Source organism: Taudactylus pleione, unplaced genomic scaffold (genome assembly GCF_031769625.1).
Source record: "Taudactylus pleione unplaced genomic scaffold, aTauple2 ptg000040l, whole genome shotgun sequence".
Classification (NCBI taxonomy): Eukaryota; Metazoa; Chordata; class Amphibia; order Anura; family Myobatrachidae; genus Taudactylus; species Taudactylus pleione.
The window spans coordinates 1,871,245-1,897,470 of NW_028284442.1; the positions used below are offsets into that span (position 1 = coordinate 1,871,245).

The 26,226-nt window shown below is 45.6% G+C and overlaps 1 protein-coding gene across 2 annotated transcripts in view; it reads left to right on the forward strand.

Annotated features, from left to right (window-relative positions):
• CUNH12orf75 (chromosome unknown C12orf75 homolog) overlaps window positions 1–26,226 on the forward strand; it is a 54,583-nt gene that overhangs the window by 22,649 nt on the left and 5,708 nt on the right. For both annotated transcript variants that reach the window (XM_088453628.1, XM_088453638.1), the window contains exons 2-4: window positions 12,543–12,567; window positions 17,142–17,177; window positions 23,316–23,491. In XM_088453628.1, the coding sequence (XP_088309754.1) occupies window positions 12,543–12,567; window positions 17,142–17,177; window positions 23,316–23,491 (237 nt within the window). The remainder of the gene's footprint in view (window positions 1–12,542; window positions 12,568–17,141; window positions 17,178–23,315; window positions 23,492–26,226) is intronic.

The window sequence follows — 26,226 nt, forward strand, 5'->3', positions numbered from 1 at the left end:
GGAGGCCCCACACTGAAAATCACCAGACTAGCAGGCTGATGGCACAGCGGACCGCGACGGCACATACACACGGGAAGGTACAGGGGCCTGGGGTGGAGGTCTCCAGTACAGTTTGTGACAGTAGCCCCCCTTTTAGGAGTGGACTTCGGAACACTTCCTTGGTTTGCGAAGAAACTTAGAATGGAAGGTTTTGATGAGATGGGGGGCATGAACATCGGCAGCAAAAATCAAAGTTCTCTCTTCTGGGCCATACAGCTTCCAATCAATGAGTTAATGGAGTCGTCCGTAATGACAGCGAGAATCCAAGATCTTTTTGACTTTGAATTCCTGACCACTAGGAGGCTTGGGAAAGGCTCTTGGGAATTTATGCAAGATTAATGGTTTTAAAAGTGAAACATGAAAAGAATTATGAATTTGTAAGACAGAGGGTAGTTTTAGGTTGACAGCCACAAGATTAATCATTCTTTCAACAAGAAACGGGACAATAAAACTGGAAGCAAACTTCATGGATGAAATCCGAAGTCTGAGGTTCCAAGTAGACAACCACACTCTCACCAGACTGGAATTTTGGGGCAGCCCGTCTCTCAGTCTGCAAATTTTTTATAGCGAACTGAAGCCTTCAACATCTCACAGCTATCTGGGATAAGGTGCATTCCTCGCTGTTGAAGAGTGTCTTTAACAGCTGGTAAGTCAATGGTTAACCAGGCAAACGAGGATGACTGCCATACACCGTATAGAATGGTGTATCCTCTGTGGAGGAGTGCTAACTATCATTATGGGCCAACTCAGCCCATGGCAGAAGCTCTAGCCAATCATCTTGAGGACGAGATGAACAAGCGAAGAAACTGTTCCAGATCCTGGTTCACCCTCTCAGTTTGCCCATTAGTCTGAGGATGATAGGCCGTGGAATACTTGAGTTTCACTTGAAGGACAGAGCATAGGGATCTCCAGAATTTAGCCACAAACTGAACTCTTCTGTCAGATTATTTCCTGGGGAAGACTGTAAGCGAAAAATCTCTTTAATAAAGAGTTGTGCAAGCTGAGATGCAGATGGAAGACCTGTTAGGGGAACAAAGTGAGCCATTTTTTTTAGAACCTGTCAACGATGACCCATATGTTATTGTGACCCTGAGATGGTGGTAAGTCCGTAATGCAGTCCATAGACAAGTGGGACCAGGGCTACTGGGGAACAGCCAACGGATGCAGCAGAGCAGGAGATGTTCATCTAGAAATCTTGTGTTAGGCTAATTTTATACAGGAAGCAATAAAATCTTAAATGTCAACTCTCAAGGTAGGCCACCAATAGGATTGTTGAATAAATTTGACAGTCTTCTCCACCCCAGTGTGTCCAGAGAAGCTTGAGCCCAATGGAGTAACTTCTTGTGTAGATCTGGTGCAACAAGTCTTTCCCTGTGGGAGGTCAAAAGTGAGCTTGGAAAAGGCAAATGATGTGGGATCTAGAATCGGAGGAGAAAGGTCCTGGATTTGATCCTGTTCAAAGTGCGAGATAAGGCATCTGCCTTAGTATTCTGAGGACCAGGACGGAAGGAGAGTTTGAAGTCAAATCAGGAGAAAAACAGCGCCCATCTGGCCTGTCTGGGATTCAAATAGTGAGCTGTTTGTAAACGGAGCAAATTCGTATAATCATTGGAAAAATTGAAATGGGGTACTGAGCCCCCTCTAGGAGATGGTGCCATTCCTCTAGGGCCAGCTTAATCCTGAGTAACTCTTCCGTGAAGGCATCTACTTCCATAATGAAGGGGTAAGTCAAATCTGGTTGTATCAACACTGGTGCAGAGATGAAGGCTTGTTTCAACTGATATGCAGAGGTAGCTTCTGGAGACCATACACTGGGGTTTGCTCCCTTCCGGGTAAGAATTGTAATGGAAGCAACAAAGGAAGAAAAACCCCAAATAAATTTGCGACAGTAGTTAGTGAAGCCTAGGAATCACTGAATGGACACTTAGTGGTAGGCAATGACCGAGAATGGCCTGTAGTTTCTGTGGATCCATTTGAAGCCTGGTTCCGGAAATGATGTATCCAAGGAATGGAATGGACGAGGTCTCAAACGTGCATTTCTCCAACTTGCAGAAAAGCAGATTTCTTTTTAACCTAAGAAAACTCTTATTCAGAACTGCCTCCCTTCACTTCATGCCTGGGAAACCCAACCACTAAAATCAATACTGTGTTTTATTGTTTCTCTTTACGCTTTTAGGCCATGTCTCTTTAAGGCCAGGTATACACTGCCTTTTAAATTGTGCATTTAACATGTTGTCCTAGCGAAAGATAAGCACAGGTAAATGGCACTGCAGGGTTTAAAATGTTTTGACTGCTTGTTCAACTGGGATGCCATTAACTTACCGCCGCCCGTTGGAATCCCGACACTGGAAATCCGACCTGGTACTAAAGATGGGCTTCTAAATCCCGATGCCTATCTTTAGCCAGATGCTGTAATCCCGACAGCCAGCATCCCGAAGCGTGGACTGTTAGCCACGGGGGGTGGGAGGGTTAGTCCCTCCACTGGGGGGACTTGAGGTTAGGTATCCCCAGGGGAGGGTTAGGCTAGGGGAAGGGTTAGGATCTCCAGTGATCAGGATTCTGGCATCTGTATTGCGTCCGATGACGGAATTACATACCGATGCTGTTCAACTTTTAGCGTGTGAACGCAGGTGTAAACGTGTATTCTTAATGGGAATGCATTATAAGCACAATGAGATGCATTTGTCTTGAACAAGGTATAGATTTTGTCAAACGTGTGTTTTTTTTTTTTTTTTTTTTTACATAAGACATGTACAGTAAGTAGGAATTGTATCTGAAGCTGGGGTACACACTAAACGATGTGTGTACCCAGCAATGCGATGGACTGCAATGGCAATGGGCCAACATATCGGGTGGCTGACCGCCCGCTATTTGTTAGAACCAGCCGCATCCCGTTGCATAAGGTCGTCTGTCACATTGTCAGATTGAGCTGCATGTAGGGCCGACCTGACGATGCGACTGACGACCAAACAGAGCGCATGGCCTGATATAGTGGGTGCACATTAGCCTATATGTCTGCCCGATCCATCGGATCGGGCGAACTATTGTCTATGTACCCACCTTTTAAAGCCTTGATATTTAACTAAAAATTATGGACAAGCCTCCGAATATACCATTACCATCTTGGTATATTTATAGTCATTCAGCTTAAATCAAACTGCTAGATATTAATAGGCTTTATAAGTATAATTGTAAATACATGTAACAAAAGTTATGTATTCTTAAGGCACACATCCACTACCCGATTAAAATGAGCGATTTAACGATCTTGTTTAGTCGTGCGCTAATCATTCATTAAAATGTCTAAAACAACCAGCGATGCGCGCTCCCGCTGGTCGTTTTTATAAATCTATCATCGGGCAAACATGCTGAACAACCTGACGATAACGTCAGGTTGAGCAGGTTAGGGGATGTTTGAGCCTACACTGAACGACTGCTCGCTCAGTGTATGCACAGCACAGACTGTCAAACGACTGCATAACTGTATCGGAGAAGCCATGAAGTGGCCTGGCAGCTTATCGTGTACTTAGAAATTCAGAGATATTTGTTGCGTGCATTTATATTGCCGTATTGTTGCAGGTACAATTTAGTGTGCTGGAGGACTTCTAGGGAATACTCTCCTTTCTGTGCCCGTGGGGGGGGAGGTGGGGCTGTCGCTGCAGGGAAAGAGCTGGGCCCACCAGGTAATTAAATCTCAGTGGGCACCCGGCAAATGAAGCCTCCCTGCAGTGGGGGGGATGCGGGAAGGACTGTGGCACTGGGAACCGCCGCCCACAGCGCCCTCTGCTGGCTGGTGCTCTACGCACCTGCGTAGTCAGCGTAACTGGCCGCTCGGCCCTGGGTACCAGAGAGGTGTTATACATCAGTGGAGACTCTATGCAGTCCTAACATCAGACACAAACTGCTATTCCTAGGAGATCAGCATCAACTCGTGAAACAAAGGGGACCATCTCTCAAAGCGGCACGTCACCGCCTAACCAACCCCGGATTAATCTTGCACGGTAAAGACTGAGAGAGGGAGTGCAGTCCTGAATTAATACAATCTTTCAGGTACTGCATGCAACAAAAGACTCTGGAAATTAATCTTATTCTAAAGGAGTTTTTCAATTCTTCACTCATAACTTTTTTTTTTAGTGAATGTTTTTACTTTGTATGTTTGAATTATCTTCAGAATTTTTTAAATGCACTTTCATTTTATTTATAAACTGTGTATAGAGTATCTATTGGAAATGTTCATTATATAAGTGCTGTTTTTTTGCTTTTTTGTGACCCAATTACTTTTTTATTTTATTTTGCATCAAAGCTAAAGCCGTTGCAGTTGTTCACGGATCACAAAACCAAGCACATAAATGGGTGGGAGTCTGATGTCAGAGTTGCGTACAACTCTGCATACCGGCGAATGTCAATTTAGTTTCATACATGCAATGTGAGACCATAAGTCAAACTTTCAAAATAACCTAATGGCGCATACACCCGGTTGGATTTCTTATCAGATATGAACGATAACGATTGTAAAAAATCGTTCGTATCTTTGACTTGTTGGGCATGCATCAACCAACGATGCGCGTTCCTGCATGTCAGATAACAATATCTGACATTGACTGTGTTTGCAGTAAGGTTTGGATGATTTCATTCATTTTAATACGGTCTGAAATCGTTTAATCGTTCACAAATCGTTGATGAAATCGTTCATCTAGCAAATCTGACTGTGTATATGCATCATAAGAGAGATGCGAATCTCTGAGGCCACCAGGAAGCTCCAAAATCAAGAATTTAAATTTAGCCACCTTTTTATTAGCAAATGATGATCTCTCAATCTCCCAGTGCCAGGTTGTATAGTCTAGAATATCCACTTTTCCAGTAGGTGGAAATAAAAAGCATAATAACACTTCAGTTTACTGAAAACCGCAGATTCACAATATACTGTATAAGAATTGTAGCTTTCATAATTTATTTATATTGTATGTATATTAATGATTTAGTCTCATCAATTTTGTTGGTAAATCAGTTACATGAAAGACATGTGGATGTTAATTGTGCCCTTCTGGCTGTCTCCATTTGGGATGACTCTTAAGCTGGGTACACACTGGAAAGCTATATCTGCAGATATACAGTCAGGTGCATAAATTTGGGACGTTGACAGAATTTCGTATTTTGGCCTCTTCACCACCACGGCTTTGAAATGAAACAAACAAGATGTGAATTACAACGGTTTCTATATGTGCCTCCCACTTTTTAAGGGGCCAAAAGTAATGGGACAAACTAAACAATCCTAAATCTAACTTTCACTTTTTAATACTTTGTTGCAAATCCTTTGCAGGCAATTACAGCCTGAAGTCTGGAACGCATAGACATCACCAGACGCTGGGTTTCATCCCTGGTGACGCTCTGCCAGGCCTCTACTGCAAATGTCTTCAGTTCCTGCTTGTTCTTGGGGCATTTTCCCTTCAGTTTTGTCTTCATCAAGTGAAATGCATGCTCAATTGGATTCAGGTCAGGGGATTGATTTTGGCCATTGCATAACTTTCCACTTTTTAGCCTTAAACTCTTTGGTTGCTTTTGCAGTATGCTTCGGGTCATTGTCCATCTGCACTGTGAAGCGCCGTCCAATGAGTTCTGAAGCATTTGATTGAATATAAGCATATAATATTGCCCGAAACACTTCAGAATTCATTCTGCTGCTTTTGTCAGCAGTCACATCATCAATAAATACAAGGGAACCAGTTCCATTGGCAGCCATACATGCCCACGCCATGACACTACCACCAACATGCTTCATCTGTCCATAGGATGTTCTTCCAGAACTGTAATGGCTTTTTTAGATGTTGTTTGGCAAACTCTAATCTGGTCTTCCTGTTTTTGAGGCTCACCAATGGTTTACATCTTGTGGTTAACCCTCTATATTCACTCTTGTGAAGTCGTCTCTTGATTGTTGACTTTGACACATATACACCTACCTCCTGGAGAGTGTTCTTGATTTGGCCAACTGTTGTGAAGGGGCTTTTCTTCACCAGGGAAATAATTCTTCTTCTGTCATCCACCACAGTTGTTTTCTGTGGTCTTCTGGGTCTTTTGATGTTGCTGAGCTCTCTGGTGTGTTCTTTCTTTTTAAGAATGTTCCAAACAGTTGATTTGGCCACACCTAATGTTTTTGCTATCTCTCTGATGGGTTTGTTTTAATTTTTAAGCCTAATGATGGCTTGCTTCACTGATAGTGACAGCTCTTTGGATCTCATATTGAGAGTCGACAGCAACTGATTCCAAATGCAAATGTCACACCTAGAATCAACTCCAGACCTTTTACCTGCTTAATTGATAATGAAATAATGAGGGAATAGCCCACACCTGTCCATGAAATAGCTTTTGAGTTGATAGTCACATTACTTTTGGCCCCTTAAAAAGTGGGAGGCACATATAGAAACCGTTGTAATTCCTACACCGTTCACCTGATTTGGATGTAATTTCCCTCAAATTAAATCTGAAAGTCTGCAGTTAAAGCACATCTTGTTTGTTTCATTTCAAAGCCATTGTGGTGGTGAATAGAGGCCAAAATATGAAAATTCTGTCAATGTCCCAATATTTATGCACCTGACTGTATATCAGCAGATGGTGGTTCATACACACTGAACAACCATCCCTGCCTATGGCCACGGATCCTGCTGGCATTGTGACCTCCCCACCCCCCTCCCCGTCGGACTCTGCAGCAACTGTACAGGCGGTCATCTGACTGCATGATGAGCAGATATATCTGCCATCGGCTGTGCTGCACAGGGGACGCGATATGTCTGTGGACAATGCCGTTCACACGGTATACAATCGGGAAGCCGGCTGCCTTAATACCGGCAGCCGGCTTCCCGACTGTCATATCCCGGCGAGGGTGTCTAGATGTAGACTCCTGACATTTCCCCGACGCCGGGAGACCGGCGCCCAGCATCCCGATCGAAGGGATGCCGGGCGCCGCGAGCGGACAGCCGCGGGGGGGGGGGGGGCAGGGTTAGGTTTAGGGCACCCGGGAGGGTTAGGCCGGAGGGAGGGTTAGAGTTAGGCACCCCCCCCCCCCCCCGGGGGACTTAGGTTTAGGCAGTGGGGAAGGGGGGGATTAGAGTTAGGCACTTGGGGGGGGGGGGGGGGGGGAGAGGTTAGGGTTAGGCACCCCTAAGGAGGGTTAGGTTAGTTAGTACGTTCCTATCCACAATCGGGATTTCCCGCGCTGTCGGGCTTCTGCTGCCGGGAACTCTGCTGTTGTCGGCCAGGCGCTGCCGGGAATCGAACAGATTTCATACCGATTCCGTTCAGACATATCATCTGTACACACTGGCTGACGTGCACACGTTGTATTGGCTGTTCAATTGAACGGCTGATATGTTAGCCAGTGTGTACCCAGCATTATTCAAAAAAATGTGCTTTAGGAGTTCAGAAGTAGCTCTGCCTTAGCCCACTAAGGGACCTGAAAAAAAAATCCCCATTAAAGTGATAACTACCAGTTAACGCACAGGTCCATAAACTTACCACGGATACTGTGCGTTTACTCTCGATAACCTGTGTTAACGTGCGTTTATCGGGCGAATGCGGGATGCTAATTGAATAATCCCAGGCGTTAATGCCCAAGGCTACCTCCCATTTATTACCCGTGCTCATTTATCGCGGGTAAATGAATTCCCCCCCCCCCCCCACCCCTAAATGTTACATTTTCTTTTTTTCTCTCTCTCAAATTTTTCTATTTTTTGGGGGGCTCATCAATTTCTATATGCTCTTCATCTACTGTAATTCTGTTTTTTATTTTATCACTAAATTCTCTTGTTTTGCTATTCGATTCTTTTATCTCCTGATCATGTTTGCTTTTCTCTTTTAGGGATGCCTCCTGTACTACAGCTTAACACTTCTCTCTCCCAAATGTGGGGCATTTGATAAACTGCAAGCATCTGAGTATACTTTCTATTGCCACATATTACTGAAATTATTCATTATATCACAGTCCAATTTTATTATTCGTCTATTCCAAATTCTTAGTGTATGTTTAAATCCACTTCCTACCCAAAGCATACTTTTGCCAGGATTTATAAATAGTGCATTGTTGGCGTGTCTAAAACAGTGCTGCTCTGCTTCCTGCCATGCTTATATTAAACAAATGCTTGGTACACACTGTATATTGTCAAGCACTCTCACCCGTGGAAGGTATTCATTTACAATACAGACATATTCTTCTTCTGTGTGAAACAGAAGGCTCAGGCTTCACGATTCGCCATGAATAAGTTTATCACTCTCCAATGCTTAGTACATCTGCCCCAATCAGCTCTTAACTGTCATTTTTCAAACCTAGCCTGTAACATAACAGGAGCTGAGTGGCTGGTAGTTTCACTTTCCAATTTATCACTTTCCAGAGCTTAGTACACTTCCCCCTAAAGCTGGCCTCACACTAGACCAACTTGCATCCAACCAGCCAACTAGTTGATTGGTTGGAATGAAAATCTGGTAACGTATGGGGAGTAACTGATGATCAGCAATTTGCTCCTAAATGCCAGAAAACAGATGAAAATGGCCGTCAGACAAGTTTGTTAAATGTTTGATCTAAACAATTTGTTCAAACAACAGTTTTTGTCCATTTTCCGGCGTTTGGGAGCAAATTGCTGATTGTCACTTGCTTTCATTCCTTAACAGATTTTCATTCCAACCAATCAACAAGTTGGCTGGTTGGACAGATAATCTGTAGATGTGTGGCCAGCTTTAGGGTCTTATTTATCAACGAGTTTTATCATTCATAGCGAGTTATATGTTTGATAAATGGTGCTCCAGCCATACAGCTCCCAACTGTCATTTTTCAAACAGATGACAGTTAGGAGCTGATTGGCTGGAGCACCATTTATCATACGCAATGTATCACTTGCTGTGAATGGTAAAACTCGTTGATAAATAATATATGCTTATTGAATGTAACATTGGTTTCTCATACCTCCTACCCCTCCCTCTCTCAATATCCCATTTTTATTGTTCACCTTTATTTGGTTTGAAGGGGATGTGAATTTTTGTAAACTAGTAGAAAATCTGTATTCTGTTTTCTGCAGATAGTAAACAGAATGTAAATAAAATAGGGTAACCTCTACAAGAAAAACATATGCAGCACTCAAACATGGTTTAATGTGTCTGTGCCTGTTAAGTACCTGTACATAAACCTTAGGCTGGGTACACACGTAAAGATTTTCTGTCCAACCATCCAACTAGTTGATTGGTTGGAATGAAAATCTGGTAAGGGATGAAAGCAAATGACTATCAGCAATTTGCTCCCAAATGCCGGAAAATGGACAAAAACTGTTTGAACAAATTGTTTCAATCAAACATTTAACAAACTTGTCTGACGACCATTTTCATCTGTTTTCTGGCATTTAGGAGCAAATTGCTGATCATCATTTACTCTGATACGTTACCAGATTTTCATTCCAACCAATCAACTAGTTGGATGGTTGGACAGAAAATCTTTACGTGTGTATGCAGCTTTGGGATAATGAACATGTATCAAGCCGTGAAGAGTGAGAAAGTTGCACAAAGCAACCAGACAGCTTCTAAAGCTAGGTACACACTTAACAGATTTGCCAATGACTTGACAAATTCCGACAAATAAAACTATCGCCATAACACCATATGTGGAGCGTCCACACTACCCTGTAATTGCTTTGTTTAAAACAGTCATCTGGACTTCAATCATGACTCTTTGAGGGGTATTCAGTATGGAGGGAAAAGTCTTTTTTTGCGATAATTTCGCAAAAAATTACGTCATTTTCGCTGGTTTTGGTTTTACACTGTATTCGATTTCAAAGACTTTTCGCAGGTTCGAAAAGTCTTTGAAAAAAAACGGGGATAACTTTTCACCACTGAATAGGTGGCGAAAAAAAGTGCAGAATTGGGTTTTATTGGAGCATGCTTAAAAAAAATAGCCTGCACCCCTGGGAATGACATTTTAAAAATAACTGTCAAAAAAAGTTTAAAAAAAAAATAGACGCCCCAAAAAATTAATTTAAAAATTGGGGTGGGGAAAAAGGTGTTTAAAAATAAGGAAATAGGTTCAGGGCGATTCTGCAAGTATGCGGCAGGTGTTTTCTAGAATAAGCTATTAGCGGCAGGTGCATAGTTGCAGAATTTTTTAAAATTTACTTTAGGGACATAAAAATATGCTAGTACCCCAAATTTGATGGGACCACTTAAAAAAACGAAAAAAACAACTTAAGTGGTCTTCTGCAACACTTCTTCAATGTCGGGAAAAAAACACCTGCTGCGGCTATTTAAATCCCCGACTTTTATTTGCAGGCTAAAACAGGGGTACCCATAGTGATCCCCCATGTTTTTACAACTTTAGGGGAGTCCTACAATTTATTCAAGGAAAAATTCATTTTTTTACGCAGATCCCACTTCGCACCTTCCCGTTTTCGCAGGTTTCATATTGAATACGGGGATAAAGCGGGCGCGCGCCCGATATTTTATCCCAGGAAATTCTCTGATGTGGAGCGAAAAGTCCAGCATGGACTTTTCGCTCCCATATTGAATACCCCTCTTTGTATGCAGGATTAGGCAATCTCCGTACAGACTACAAATTTTGAACAATGTCTTTCTGATGGGACAGACATGGCATGTGCTGTACTTGTTATGTCGGTGACCAATCCGAAGGGTTGTTGACTGATCATCGTGCCCTGGTGCAGCATACACACTAACCAATTCTTGGCTAAAGACATAAGGCCGGTACACACTCTACGATGTCTAGTGTGCCCGAACTAGTCAGTCACTGGACCCGGCAGGTGAGCCTGCGTACACACTTGCCAACGACTGAGCGACGGCAGTGCCCATGCTGGATTCAGCAGCGTGGCCCCCGCTCACAATATGCGCAATAGGGCACATAAGTCAGCAACATAGACTGTGTGTCGGATCGGACGACATATCGTCTATTGTGTACCCGGCTTAAGGGGTAGATGTACTAAGCTCTGAAAAGTGATAAATTGGTTGGTAGTTTATCACACTCCAATCAGGTCCTGTCATTTTTCAAACATGACCATTGAGAATTCTGCCTGAGAATTTTATAGTGCAGAGGTTCCCAAACTCTGTCCTCAAGGCACCCTTACTGTCCAGGTTTTAAGGACCAGTAATTTTATGATTGCAGCCACCTGTGTTGAACTAGTTAATTGATAAGGTGCTTCACCACAGGTGTCTGCAATTATAAATTACCAGTCCAGGAACAGAGCATTGTGTCCCTCCTGGAGAGGGTCATGTTGGGAGGTATGCCGATGTGAAACACATATGACCTAAAATACCTATATGAAAACCTAAAACCAGGCTTAGGCTGGCCACACACTAGACCAACTTTCATCCAACCAGCCAATTAGTTGGTTGGAATGAAAATCTGGTAACGTATGGGAGTAAATGATGATCGGCAATTTGCTCCTAAATGCCAGAAAACAGATGAAAATGGTCGTCAGACAAGTCTGTTAAATGTTTGATCCAAACAATTTGTTCAAACAACAGTTTTTGTCTATTTTCCGGCATTTGGGAGCAAATTGCTGATTGTCATTTGCTTTCATTCCTTACAGATTTTCATTCCAACCAATCAACTAGTTGGCTGGTTGGACAGATCTTTAGATGTGTGACCACCTTTTTAGATGTCATGCTTTTTGGCCATGGAGGTCTAATTGTTGTTTTTGTACTCCATTCCTAAATTTAAAAGTATAAATGATATCTTGTTCTTGTATGTTTTTGGGATGGCTGTAAGAATGTAATGAATGCATGTTTGGTTGAAAAAAGCTGCTATACCAGTCTTTCCCAACTTCAATCCTCAGGGACCCTTAACAGTGCATGTTTTCCAGTTCTAGTTGGTGCACAGGTGTATTCATTACTGGCTGACACAATTTAAAAGATCCACAGGTGGTGCTATTGTAGTAATCTGTCTCTTGGTTTACAAGATTCTTGTATTACTAAAGGTGCATGCACACGTAACGATTTATTGAATGATTTGTCGTTATCGTTTCAAAAAATTGTTCAGTTTCTGAGTTCTAAAGATGAACAATAATCATTCTAGCGCGCTCCCATTTGTAGTTATTGTTCATCGTCCATATCAGACTGTCAAACATAACGATTTTCATTCATTGTTGTAAAAATCGTTCATTACACTTACACGTTACGTGTGTATGCCCCTTTAGGGTGCATACACCCCTGTACGATATCTGCCCGATTTAACCAAATTGGGCATATCGTGCTGTGTGTTTGCGCGTTCCTGCGGTCGCATGCGATATCTTGCGATTGACTGTGCTGCACAGTCAATCACACGATTATCGCATGTGAGCCTGTACAAGTTAATGAAGGGCGGAACAGTGATTGTTCCGTCTTTCATTAAATCTTTTAAGTGTGTACTGGCAATCATGCGATGTCCAGGGTGAAGACAAATCGCTCTGAACATCGACACGATTGCCGGTCGTTTAGGTGTGTACCCACCCTTAGTGAACCAAAACTCCCATCTTTTTTTCTAGGTGGCAGGAGAAGAGCTACAGATAAGTGAGTATACACTTCACTTGACTTGATTGAATAGAAATTACTTTTTTGCAAATAGTCTTAGAATATTTAGAATAAAATTGTCTGCCTTATGATGTTAGAAGTACCTTGACACTAGAATTACCTATGAACTAATGAATATTTCTGTCCTGAAACCTTTTAGAGTCCCCGTTTTTTTTGTTTGTTTTTTTTTGTAGCCTTTTATTTATTTTTCTACTTTATTATTGAGCTGCCAGCTATGCCACTAGAGGCATCGGTTGCACCATCAACATCCCTGCTCTGGTGGCCGGAGCTCTGGCACTTCGGTCATCCATTCCATGGAGCACACGGGGACAACAGCTGTGGCCAGATAAAGGTGAAAGCATTTAAGAGGCTGCCCGCAGTCTCAGCCTGCACCCACACTGGACCACCAGGGACATTTTTTCCAATGCAACAAGCCCCTGGGGATCTGCCTGGAGGAGGAACCTTTGGCCGGTTCTTTCCTTTTCCACCCTTTTGCACCCTCACTTCTAGGCAGCCTGCCAAAGGCTCCTGCACACCTCCTGGGATGTGGGCAGGCAGGTTATCCTCATATGGAGTGTTCCCTCCTCCCCTATACCTTGCAAGCTGCTGCCAGGTTATAAAGTCTGTCTCTACCTCCCCTATATAGGTGCACGGTAGATGGATTTAGACTTTTTTTTTTTTTGTGCTATCTTTTCTGTCTGTGTGCAAGGTGCTGTTTGTCTTTAGACAGGATTTCCACTTTTTTTTTTTTTTTTTCAGTCAGTATTCCACTGTATTTTCAGACCATCAGGATTCTACTGTATTATATATGTGTATGTATATTTGTTTTTCAGTAATCTGATCAAAATTTTAGCTTTTCTCAGTATTAGTCTGTTTAATGTTTTTAACCTCAGTTTATCAGGGTTACTCTGTTGAGCACTGAATATAATTTTCATTCAGTTTATTCAGGTTTTTTATATTATCCACATTATCTGAGTATAGGCATCATATTTGCATGGAAAAGTTGCAAAGCAAACCGATACTGTCTCAGTATCATACAATTTGTTTTCTCAACTCCATAATTGTTCATTGTGTTATCTAGGTAATCTTGGTGTCCTTGAATTTCTGTGGATTTTAAGGCTTTACTTGTTTTGTAGTACTTTTCTGGGCTAACCACTTTCTGTAATAGTTGGTGGTTTCTCTGTTCAGTGCACTCCCCACCACACGGTCCATTTTACGTGCCTTGTGTGTCTGAGGAATTTCCCTTGGCTGACATAAAAAGGGGAACAAAGGTTGCCCAGGAGAGGGGCGCTTCTGTGCTGAAGGCCAGTTTCTGCAGGAACTGATTATGACAAATTCAGGAGACCTTCTACAAACGCAGTCATCAGGAGCTTCACACGTGGGAATGGTCCCTCCATCCTGCCAGGTTCCAGATGGTAGTGGCCTTCTGTCACAATCGTAAGCTCCCCTGGTACTGCTTGCGAACTTTGGATCCAGAGGCCCTGTTCCATGGACTTTTCCATTCCTCAGTCTCTTTCCTCAGGTTCTCCACAAGCTGAAACTGATGTGCAGATCGGCCATTCTGGTGGCGCCAAACAGGGCCTGGTATGCGGGTCTTTCAATTGACGGTAGCTCCTCCTTGGCGTCTCCTTCTCAGGCCAGATCTTCTGTCTCTGGGTCCATTTCTACACCGGGATCTTCCTTGTCTGGCTTTAACAGGGTTGCTTTTTCCGACGCTGTTGTGCACACCATGCTTTGTGCTAGGAAGTCTTTGTCAGAGATAGCCTATTATTGGGTGCAAAAAGCTTATTTTGCCTGGTGTTCCATCTGGAAGCTAGACACAATAGTCTTCTGACTCTTTAGAATCGTGTTCTTTTTGCAAGAAGGGGTCTCAATATCTTTCCTCAAGGTTCAGGTCTCAGCCCCCTTGGTCTATTTCCAGCACAAAATTGCATCGGTTGTGCAGCCTTTCCTTCAGGGGGTGCTTCATATTCAATCACCGTTCTTTGCTCCATGAGATTTAGGGCCTGATTCAACAGTAAACACTAATGCAATCGCAGCTGCAAAAATATGCTAATGCCTGCCAAATCCATTCCTGCATAAAGACACCCACTGTTGTCCTCTCATATCTGTCCAATGTTGCACTCCTGCGTAAACATCAGTACAATCAACGCACATCAAGCAGTCACGCAGCTTGTACAGCAAGTCTGACCAGCTGCGAACATTGCAGCTTTTCTCACCTGCAAAGAGCTCTCGTGCTGCGAATGCAGTCGCAATGGCTAATTTATGCACACCCGTGAAATGGCGTTTAAACTGTGACACGCCTGCGTTTTCCTAACCACCCCCTCCATTACCTTCCCCAAATGTTGGCCTCATGACACTTGCTTTGTGAATGGATTCTCTGTGCGTACGTAATCGATAAGTATTTACTTAAATGCATGCGCAATGGCAAATCGCCCGATCTGTGTTAAAAAAACAAACAAAAAAAAAACTCCATTGCGTCTGCTGCTGAATCAGACCCTTAGTTCTGGTGTTGCGGGCTTGTCAATCCCATCCTCTGAAGCCTTTGGATTCAGTGTACCACTACTGGCTCATGATCTATAAATATGAACAAATTACAGTGGCCTACTAAAATGAGTTTCTTCCTAATTAAAAGAAATTCAGAGGCATTGTAAATAAAACATAGGATATGAGCTTCTTATAATTCTACTACCTCGCATTGGTTTCCATCCCTGTCAGGTTTGAAAATATCCATCCAAAACTTATGGTTTGCCTTCAGTAAAACACACTGGGACAATTGAGAAAATTACTAGAATTTGGGAAAATTGCTAGTTGATAAATTAAGTTAAGGCAAAGAGTTGTCTACAATAGATACACGTTTTGGGTTTGTTGCAGAGCGGATTGAGAGCCCACCTGTTTAGGGGAAAAAACCCCCTCAAATAATTGGGACAGTGTAGTTTGGTACTCCCAACTCAATACCGATTTTTGAGGTTTTTTTAGTGTTAAGTACATTTACTTTGCTTAAGTTATATCTAAGAGCCTATTGAATGTAATAATACTTGGTCATACTTGCCTACTTTTGAAAAGTAGTTTCAGGGAGATTACATACTACAGTAAAAATTGCAGCATGCCGTTGAGGGGTGTCTGGCACCACCCAAAAGGTGTGTCTAGATCCATCTATGGGCGTATCTATTGCCAATTGGGTGTGTTCTGGACCTAATTAAATTACAATTACTTTATGTAAACACTTGGCATGTGACTAAGTCACACAAATATTCTATATTGCTTACATAGAGGCAAATTTATGTCAGTACATTTCCATAGACACATGGGCATAAGGGGGCCTTGCAAAAGGAAATGTGGACAAAATAAGTATCTGCTCCCCCACAATCATTCTAATTAAAATTCTTCAATAGATGACCACACAAATATAATAACGCACCTTACTATATGCTGACACCCAAGCCCCCCCTCCCCCCACTGACATTAATGTCTCTCCTCTGCCACATTGACATTACTAGATCTCCCCCGCCACATTAACATTACCAGATCTCACACACACATTCACATTAATAGATCCCCCCCCCCCCACCCAAACGCACACAGATTCCCCTCTCTTCTCCTGTAGCACTAACACACTAACACAGATAGATATATATATATATATATATATCCCTATCTAATATATGTGTGTATATATATATATATATATACACACACACCTACCTACCTACCTCTCCTGCAACACTGACAACAACAGATCTCAGTTGTTTTTTTTTTTTGGCTCAGCCTCTGAATTGTGAAACTCTCACACACAGCTCCTCCTCCATGTGTCCTCCTCGGGCTCAGACAGCAGGCATTCCGCTCCTCTTCCATGTTATGGCTGGGCAGGGAATGCTGGGAGCATCAGTCTCTCCCAGCAGTCTGTGAACTTTGGCCGGTGAGTCAGCTGATCTGTGCAGGGGGTGGACCCTGAAGGCATCTCTGTAGTAAACAGACTTCCTGCCCCTGCATCTTCACATATTGAAGCCCAGGCCCCGCCCCCATTACATCTGTACTCGCGCATGCGCAGTCCAGGATTTCTGCTGTGCAGCGAGGAAAGCTGGGGATTACATCTGCTGTGCGTGGTAGCAGGAGCTCCCAATTTAATACGGGAGGCTCCTGCAGAATTTGGGAGGGTAGGCAAGCATGTACTTGGTGCAATATTTTTCATTTCTAGAAAACAAAATTCCCCCATAAACCAATGGTTCCCAAACTGGGTGCCTCAGGGCACTTGCAGTGGTGCCACAGGTTGGTGGTCCAGTACCAAATCAAATTATTTTTAATTACTGTGTGATGGGAAAAACTAGTGCTAATTGCTGCCAATCAAACAATATGGAAAAAAACAGCGCAGCCCTGTCAACCACCACATAACTGAACCGAAGGGTGACCTATAAGCACAATTTACTACGTTTAATTTTTGCCAAGATTCTCTTAAGCTTTTGGCCCAGGGGTGCCATGGAAAAAATTCTAATACTCGTGATTCAAAAACGTTTGTGAACCACTGCCATAAACTCTGAATAAGATCCCACAAACTTCTCATTTCTCAAATACAGGACACGTGATGACACCCCTCAAGATGACAAACACAGGTATGGGCTCTTGTGTCTACTCCTACATTTTTGTAGTCCTTTTTTATGACCATTTTAATGTATACCAACAAGCCTGGAAATAAATAATAGACTTGGTAAAATATTCAAGGCATGTTTGACTTTGTTCTGGTAGTTTTAACCTTCAGTCTTGTATGAGGACAATAGAAATGTACGCCTACGATGATAGGCCTTTATGTTATGTTCTTTACACAATGCCTGAAACCCTGCATAGATCAGTTATAATAGCACTTATTCCTATTATTCCTACTACTCTGGGTTGAGATTTGTCTTGTGCATCTTAATCACAACAAAAATGTCCGTGCAGTGAGACCATCCATGTACTGAAGTAGCTTGCAGAAACACTGCATTGTCTTCTGGGTTCATAAAGCGTAAAGGCATCCTTCATGCATTCTTCACACAAATAAATTTGGTTTCCCTCAAACATAGAATTGCCATATATGCATTTAACAAAAACTTCTGCATGATGGGAAGTCCTAAATTAACTTTCTACTTCAGGGTCCATAGGGTATCCACAGGATACCTTGGGGTATAGGTGATGACGTCAGTCTTCAGGCACCACAGAGTTAAAGTTTTCAGCCTCCCAGGATGCATCTGGGTCCCTCTCCTATACCCCGCCCCCGGGCCAAGGCATCCCAATTTCGTCGGTGCCTGGCCGGAGTCGGAGGCACTGTGCAGAGGGGGGCTATGAAGAGCCCCTGAAGTTTCTTTTAAAGGCAGCGCTGGCTGCACATCTGGGAGTACAGCATGGACAGTCAGTACTGACGTCCATGCCGTCTCCCCTACACCCCGCCGGTACCAGAACGCCGGTACTGATCCGGGGATGCTGGTAGACATCTGGGGTCACGGCTAGCGGTGTCCCCAGATGTTTTGGACCATGGCCGGATCCAAGGGGATGCAGGTAAGCAGCGGGGTCCCGCGGTGGGTCCCCGCTGGTCACATGGTCCTGAGTCCCCAGGCAGGGGGCTCCCTGGGGACTGGCTGCAGCGTGGAGCCAGGCGACCAACCTGCGCTTCCACTACCCCCTGGGACAGCGGGCTGCTGCTGAGCGGCATGCGCTGCGGCGTCCCAGGGGTTAAATGCATGCCAGGGGAGCGCGCTTTCCCTGTCTCACAGCCGGCGCCTCCCCTGCTGCACACAGCCTCTCTGCTCTGCCTGATTGGCCACAGTGTGTCAGCTGTCCTCCCCAGGCCGGCCTCCTTCATCTTCTGCTCCTCGGTGGCCATCTTTAAAGCATGGTGAACACTGCTGGAAGCCTGTGAGCGGTGGCATTGCGGTCTGGGTCCCCCAGCATACCTCTCCTCTGTTTGTCACAGGTCAGTGTATGCAGCGCTGAGTCCTACCAGCCTGAGGGTCTGAGTAGTTGAGAATCAGCGCTAATAGTGCAGGGATTTGTTTCTTCTGCATTGTATGTGACTGAACTGCTAGCCTGCTGTCTGTACTTTCACTTTCTACTGTCAGCTTTATTACTGTCCCTGATCTTGCTCTGCTCAAAGCCCTTGCGGTGCGCGGTGTGCAGGGTGTTATTCACACTATACCAATACGTATAGGTGTGAGTGTCACATACTTACCATCATGTCTGAGACTGATTTTCCTCTCCAGCTCATGTGTACTAAATGTAAGGTACCAATAGCGGAGGGGGAGGGTAACGCGGAGGGGTTATGCCCCCAGTGCCTGGCACTGTCACGGCCGATTATGGTCCCGGTACAGGAACCTCCCTGGGCTTGTTTCGCTAAGGCGCTTACAACCCTTGTGGGCCAGCTAGCTCCGCCACCTGCGTTTACCCAGACGGGTTTGTCCCAGCAGTCAGTGGTGTCGTCACCCATGCAGGAGTTCCCGAGACAATTGATGGTACCCCACAGTCTCCCTGTCCCTTCCCAGGTTTCTCCGGAGCCTGCGTGGGTTAATACTCTTAACTACATCGGTTCAGCATTTGTCCGATGTTTTACAGGGGGAGTCTGTGTTGCGGCCTCATAACGGCCGGTGGCGTCTTTATCTGCTCCTTATGGGGATGACGATGAGACGTCAGATCATGGGGAGATTCTGGATCTATCTGACCAAGAACCTCTCCGTACCAAAGAGCCGGACGCTAAGTCCAAGGTGTATATCCCTGGTCTTATTCGAGCGGTCCGCTCGGCTTTAGTTATTGAGGATATTGATCCTTTGGTGGCCACATTCATATATGCCGTTTTAAGGATATTAAGGGTGAGGCTACGGTGTTCCCTCTTTCTGATCAATTAGTGGATCATTTAGAGGAGGCGTGGAAAAATCCAGGTAAACGGTTTCAGCCCCAGAGACGCTTAGCCGTGGCGTATCCGTTTGCGGTCAATTATTTTTCTAAGCGGGAATCCCCTACGCAAGTGGATTCACATGTCACACGCCTAGTCAAAAGTGCCACATTGCCTATGCCTTCGATGTCATCCTTGAAGGATGTCACTGACCGCAAGGTGGAGATCTGCCTCAAAGCCGTTTATTCCCTTGCAGGGAAGCATCCAGACCGGCTCTGGCCGTGTGTTGGGTAGCCAGAGCTATGGAGCGCTGGGCGGATAATTTGGAGGCGTCTTTGGACTCTGACTGTTCGGCTGAACAGACCGAGTTGGTGGGCAATCTCCGAGACTCGGCCACTTACATTAATGAAGCGGCCTTAGATATTTGTATGCTCACCTCTAGGATCTCCTCTGCAGCCGTGGCTGCTCGTCGCACCTTATGGTTGCGTTCTTGGAAAGCGGACGCGGATTCCAAAAAGGGATTAGAAGGTCTGGTCCAGATCTGGACAAAATTGTAGTTACGTTGGCAGCAGCAAAATCTGCATGTCTTCTGTCTGCTACGATTCTTTCTAGTGCTGGTGGGTCGTCCTTTTGGCCTCACAGGGCCCAAGGTAGGCCTAAAGTACAGTCCTGTCCACGGCAGGCTGGGGCCAAGAAATTGTCCAAGCCCAAGAATCAGGTCTGGAGTTCCAGATGTCCGGCTCCTAGGTCAGATAACAAACCTGCGGCCTGACGGTCCAGGCCTCCTTTTGGGGGACCCCAAAGTGGGGGGCGCCTGCTTCAGTTCGCCCGGTGCTGGTCGCAGTGCATGTTCCAATTTCCCAGAGGGGCTTGGGTTTCTATTCCATTCTATTTTTGGTGCAGAAACCCAATGGGTCTTACCGTTCAATACTAAACCTAAAGGCCCTCAGCAAGTCCTTGAGGGTGCCTCTGTTTCGGATGGAGACCCTGCGGTCCATTATTCTGGGGACTACATGGTGTCATTGGACATCCAGGTCGCTTACCTGCATGTCCCTAATTTTTGCGCCATCAGCAGTTCCTCAGATTGGCAATCTGCAACGAACATTTCCAGTTCCGGGCACTGCCTTTTGGCCTGGTGACTGCTCCACGGGTATTCACCAAGGTCATGGCGGCTCTCCTGCGGACGCAGGGAGTCCGACTGTTGCCTTATCTGGACGACCTCCTGTTGATAGCGGGGTCTCCAGAGTTTCTTTTACACCATCTGGATCTGACGATTGCGGTACTGCAACGTCACGGCTGGTTGACAAACTGGCAGAGGTCCACTCTCACCCCGTCTCAGAGGATCCTGCACCTCGGGGCCTTATTGGACTCCAGGCAGCAGTGGATCTTTGTGACGGAGGAAAAGATCCTTGCTTTGTAGTTGAGGGTGCGCAGTTATCTGCAGTGTCGTCGAGTGTCGACACACTTGGCAAAGAGATTATTGGGCTCAATGGTGTCGGTATTCGACATGGTGGAGTACGCCCAATTTCACTCCAAACCTCTGCTGCTATTGATCCGGTCCAGATGGAATGGATTGCCTCAGTGTCTCAAGTCCCAGACGATGGGGCTCACTCCGGATGTTCGCCTGTCTCTAACCTGGTGTTTGCAGACGCCCGTTCTGGGTGGCGAACTGGGTCCTGTTAACAACGGACGCCAGTCTCCGGTGCTGGGGAGCTGTCACGGGTCCACACTTGTTTCAGGGCAGGTGGACTCGGGCGGTAGCGGAGCTTCCAATAAACATTCTGGAGCTCCATGCGGTGTCAAGAGCTCTCCAGCGGGCACAGCCGGTTCTCCAGGGTCACCCTGTGCAGGTCCCGTCGGACAACGCCACCACGGTGGCCTATTTAAACCAGCAAGGAGGAACTGGGAGAGTGGTCTTTATACCAGGACGTCTTTCGGAGTCTGGTGGACAAGTGGGGTCTTCCAGAGATAGACCTCATGGCGTCCCGGCACAACAACAAGTTGCCGGTGTACGGGTCTCGAACATGAGACGAAAAGGCGTCTCTGGTGTATGCCCTGTCCGTCTAGTAGATGTTCCAGTTTGCCTACCTTTTCCCTCCGTTTTCCCTTCTTCCGCGGGTATTACGGAAATTCAAATCAAGAAGGAGGTACGCTACTGTTGATAGCTTCCGAGTGGCCCAGACGGCACTGGTTCTCCGACCTCCAGAGTCTGTCAGTAGACGTTCCTCTGAGGTTACCATTACGACCGAATCTGCTGTCATAGGGTCCTTGTCTTCACCCGGACCTGACTCGGTGTGGCTGTTGAAACGGTCATGCTAAGGTCCAGAGGGTTTTTCTAGCTCCGTGGTGCAAACCATACTAAGAGCTTGTAAACCTTCCTCGGCAAGAATCTACCATCGTGTGTGGCATACTTTCTTCCGGTGATGTAGACCTAGAGGTTATTCCCTTAGGGAGTTCCGCCTGTCTAGGGTGTTGGCTTTCCTACAGGCTGGACTGGATCATGGGCTTCGCCTGGCTTCTCTGAAAGTGCAGGTGTCTGCCCTGTCAGTCTGGTTTCATCGTAGGATTGCTGCGCTCTCTGATGTGCACACCTTTATGCGAGGTGTTCTTCGCATTCAGCCACCTTTTGTTCCACCGGTGGCGCCTTGGAATTGGGCTGTGGTCCTGAGAGTTCTCTAGGGACCGCCGTTTGAACCACTGGACTCAGTGGACTTTAAATGGCTTACAGCTGAAACCATATTCCTTCTGGCCATTGCCTCGGCCAGACGGATGTCGGATTTAGGGGTTCTCTCTTGTAGACCCCCTTTTCTGAATTTTCATAGGAATAGGGCGGTGCTTCGCACTCGTCCTCGATTCCTTCCAGAAGTGGTATCCAGTTTTCACATCAATGAAGAAATTGTTGTGCCGGCTTTCAATTCACCTGGACTTTCAGTGGGTGACGCCACTTGGGATGTTGTGCGGGCATTGAGAATTTATGTTGACCGCACTTCTTCTTTTAGGAAGTCGGATGCCTTGTTTGTCCTCTATGGCTTCCGTAAAAAGGGTTGGCCTGCTTCAAAGTAGACTTTGGCAGGCTGGATTCGTATGGCAATTTCAGAAGCTTATCTTCATGAAGGTCTTCCAGTTCCCTCCTTGGTGAGGGCTCATTCCACTAGGTCTGTGGGTCCTTCGTTTGCAGCTAGACGTGGTGCCTCTGCAGTTCAGATCTGCAAGGCTGCTACGTAGTCTTCTGTCAATACCTTTGTGAGGTATTACGCTTTTGACACCTTTGCCTCTCAGGATGCTTCCTTCGGGCGGCGGATTCTCCTCTCAGCACAGGAGCGTCCCCACCCTTAAAGGATACTGCTTTGGGACATCCCCAAGGTATCCTGTGGATACCCTATGGACCCTGAAGTAGAAAATATGAGATATGGTAAGAACTTACCCTTGTTATCTCTATTTCTACGAAGTCCATAGGGTTCCACAGGACTCCCGCCCTGTCGCACCTGTACTGCAGATGGGCTTTATTCTGGTCACCGTTTTTTCCGTCTCCCTATGGTGAGAATGTGATTCTTGTGAGTGTCCAGATTTTTTTCTTCTCTCTCTTTCTTCTCCTCCTCCGGCCTATGGCTTGTGACGTAAGTGAGATGCCTTGGCCCGGGGGCGGGGTATAGGAGAGGGACCCAGATGCATCCTGGGAGGCTGAAAACTTTAACTCTGTGGTGCCTGAAGACTGACGTCATCACCTATACCCCAAGGTATCCTGTGGAACCCTATGGACTTCGTAGAAATAGAGATAACAAGGGTAAGTTCTTACCATATCTCATTTTTTTTTTTTTTTTTGATCAGTACTACTGTCCAGTTCAAGGTCTTCTTAAATACATATATTTTTTATTTTTTCCTACCGGTTTAGGAATTATGGAGGAGTGTATGTAGGTCTACCAATAGACACAGATACAGCATCATCCAGCAGTTCAAAAGAAGCACAAGGTTCATCGTCTGGCAGTTCAAAAGAAGTACAAGGTTCATCGTCTGGCAGTTCAAAAGAAGTACAAGGTTCATCGTCTGGCAGTTCAAAAGAAGTACAAGGTATTGTAGGATCATATTTGAAATGCTGAGTTTCCAGTCTTCGGAGTGCAATCTGTTTACATTGTAAGCCATGAAAACACAAGCTGTCATGTTAGAGAATAGTAGGTCTAGAACTACATATACAGTAGTCAGGCATTCATCTTTAGTGGTGGAAAACCTGGTTCAACATCCTCATGTAAGCCAACTCAATGTGATTTTTGAATATGATTGTGGAACTCTCCATCTGGATCCTTTAATATGTGATACTGCTTCCACCAGTTGGTCATTACTATGGCTGTAACAGGGCTTAAATGCGCTCTAGGCTGGCCCACCCCCTTATTACCCAACATCATGCGGTGCGGGTGGGGCCAGCAACACCAGTATGAGAAGCGCTGACTTGACTCATCCTGAGGAAGCACCAGATCGGCTGCACACACTGCAGAGTGTCTGTCTGGAGTGTTTAAAGGATGCTCCGATGGCATCACATGGCATCACAGCAGTGTGCCTGTCTGCAGGGTAACATTCTAGGCACCCTGCTAGCTTGAAGCAAGGGCCATGGGGCTGCAACAGTGCTGCCCACAGAGCCCTGCGTGTGGCATCGGTCACACACCCTTAGTTACAGCTCTGGTCATTATGATAATTAATACCTCCAGGTTTTGTCACACATGCAAAGTAACACATTCAAAAGGATATGAAGTAAATTGGTATTTACACTTAAGGATTTAGAAAGTATTTACACTTCAGGGTATAGAGAGTTTGTGGGAGTTCCTTTATTTACTCAGACTAAATTAAAATCTTTAGGCAAGTAAAGGTAGTTGTCTCTCTTGTCAGCCGTTCTACAAACAAGCTGTATTTACCAATCCACACGCACTATGCAATCTAAGATACATGTATGTTCCTTCTCCTGATAAGATTATTTAGCATAAATGTTGGCGAAAGTATTTTACTTTCGACAGTTTCAAATGAAAAGTGCAGTTTGTTTTAGTTTTGTTTCATCAGACCGATTTAAGAAGGGCATATTGCACAGATGCACACAATCGTCTGTACTGTGCATGGTATTAAACACTGTTAATGTTAGAATTTTATCAATTCTATTTAAGTTTATTTTCTACTGCAGAGTCCATAGGGTATCCACAGGATACCTTGGGTATAGGTGATGACTTCAGGCATCGGGCACCACAGAGTTAAGTTTTTCAACCTCCCAGGATGCACTGGGGTCCATCTCCTTTCCTCCTGCCCCCGAGCCTCAGGCATTCGTTGGTGCCCGACTCGGAGTCTGATGCACCTGTATCAGAGGGGGGGTCTGTTAAGGCCCCTTAAGTTTCTTCGGGCAGCTGTGGCTGCACATTGTTTACAGCATGGACAGTCAGTACTGACGTTCATGTTGTCACTCCTCCACCCCGCCGGTACCAATCCGGGGATGCTGGTTGGTAACTGGGGTCACAGCTAGCGGTGACCCTGGTTACCAGGACTGTGGCTGGATCTACGGAGGCAAGGTAAGTGGTGTGGTACCGCGGTGGGTACCCGCTGGTCAACAGTCCTGAGCCCCAGGCAGGGGGCCCCCTGGGGACTGGCCGCAGCGTGGAGCCAGGTACTGATCCTGCGCTTCCACTACCCCCCTGGGACAGCGGGCCATGGCTGTGCAGAAATGTCCGCCGTCCTAGGGGTTAAATGCAGGCCAGGGGAGCGTGCCTTCCCTGCACAGCAGCCGGCGCCTCCCCCGCTGCACATGTCCTTTCCACTTTGGACTGGCTTATGTGTAGGTGCTCCTTCCCCAGGTCCGCCTCCTTTCTGCTCCTTGGCGGCCATTTTGTCTAACTTGGAGAGCGCTGCTGGACGCTAATGGCGGTGGCATCGTGGTCCGGGTCCCCCCTGCATACCTCTCCTCCGCTGCAAGGTCTGTGTATGCAGCGCTGTTTCCTACCAGGCTCTGTAGTCTGAGTAGTTGATCACAGCGCTGATAGTGCGGGGTCATTCTGCATTGTATGTGACTTAATGATAGTACTGCTGTCTGTGCTTTCATTTTCTACTGTCAGCCATTTTAATTATCCCTATTCCTCTCTGCTAAAGCCCTTGCGGTGCGGTGTTGCAGGGTGTTATTACCTCACGGTGTTTTGTGAGGTGTCACATACAGCTCTGTTCGCTCATGTCTGACAGTGAACGTGATTTTCCTCTGTGGCCAAAGTGTACCATTGGCGGAGGGTGATGGAAATTCTGAGGGGCTATGTAAGGTGTGTTTTTTTTTTTTGTTTGTTTTTTTTTTTTAATGTCACGCACGATTTCTGTCACTGCACCTGTGCAGGAGCCGCCCTGGGCTTGTTTTGCTAAGGCACTTGCAACCCTTGTGGGCCAGCTAGCGGCGACTCCTGCGTTGCCTCAGATGGGGTTTTCACAGCACTCAATGGTGTCGTCTCCCATACAGGGGTTCCCCAGACAGTTGGTGGTAACCCAGAGTCTCCCAATCTTTCTCCCTCAGGTCGCTCAAGAGCCGGCGTGAGTTAGTTCCCTGTACACTACGGTGCAACACCTGTTGGATGTTTTACAGGGGGAGTCATCATTGCCGTCCCAGCCTGCACAGTATGATCAAGATGTGTCGACTGATGACTGTGAAATGTTAGACCTTTCTGACCAGGAGACTTTCCATACAAGAGAGGCGGAGCCTAAGGTATACATACTGGGCCTTTATATTTGCAGTCTGTACGGCCCTAGTTCTTGATGAGGATGAGCTCTACCCCCTCCCTCCCGTGACTAAATCG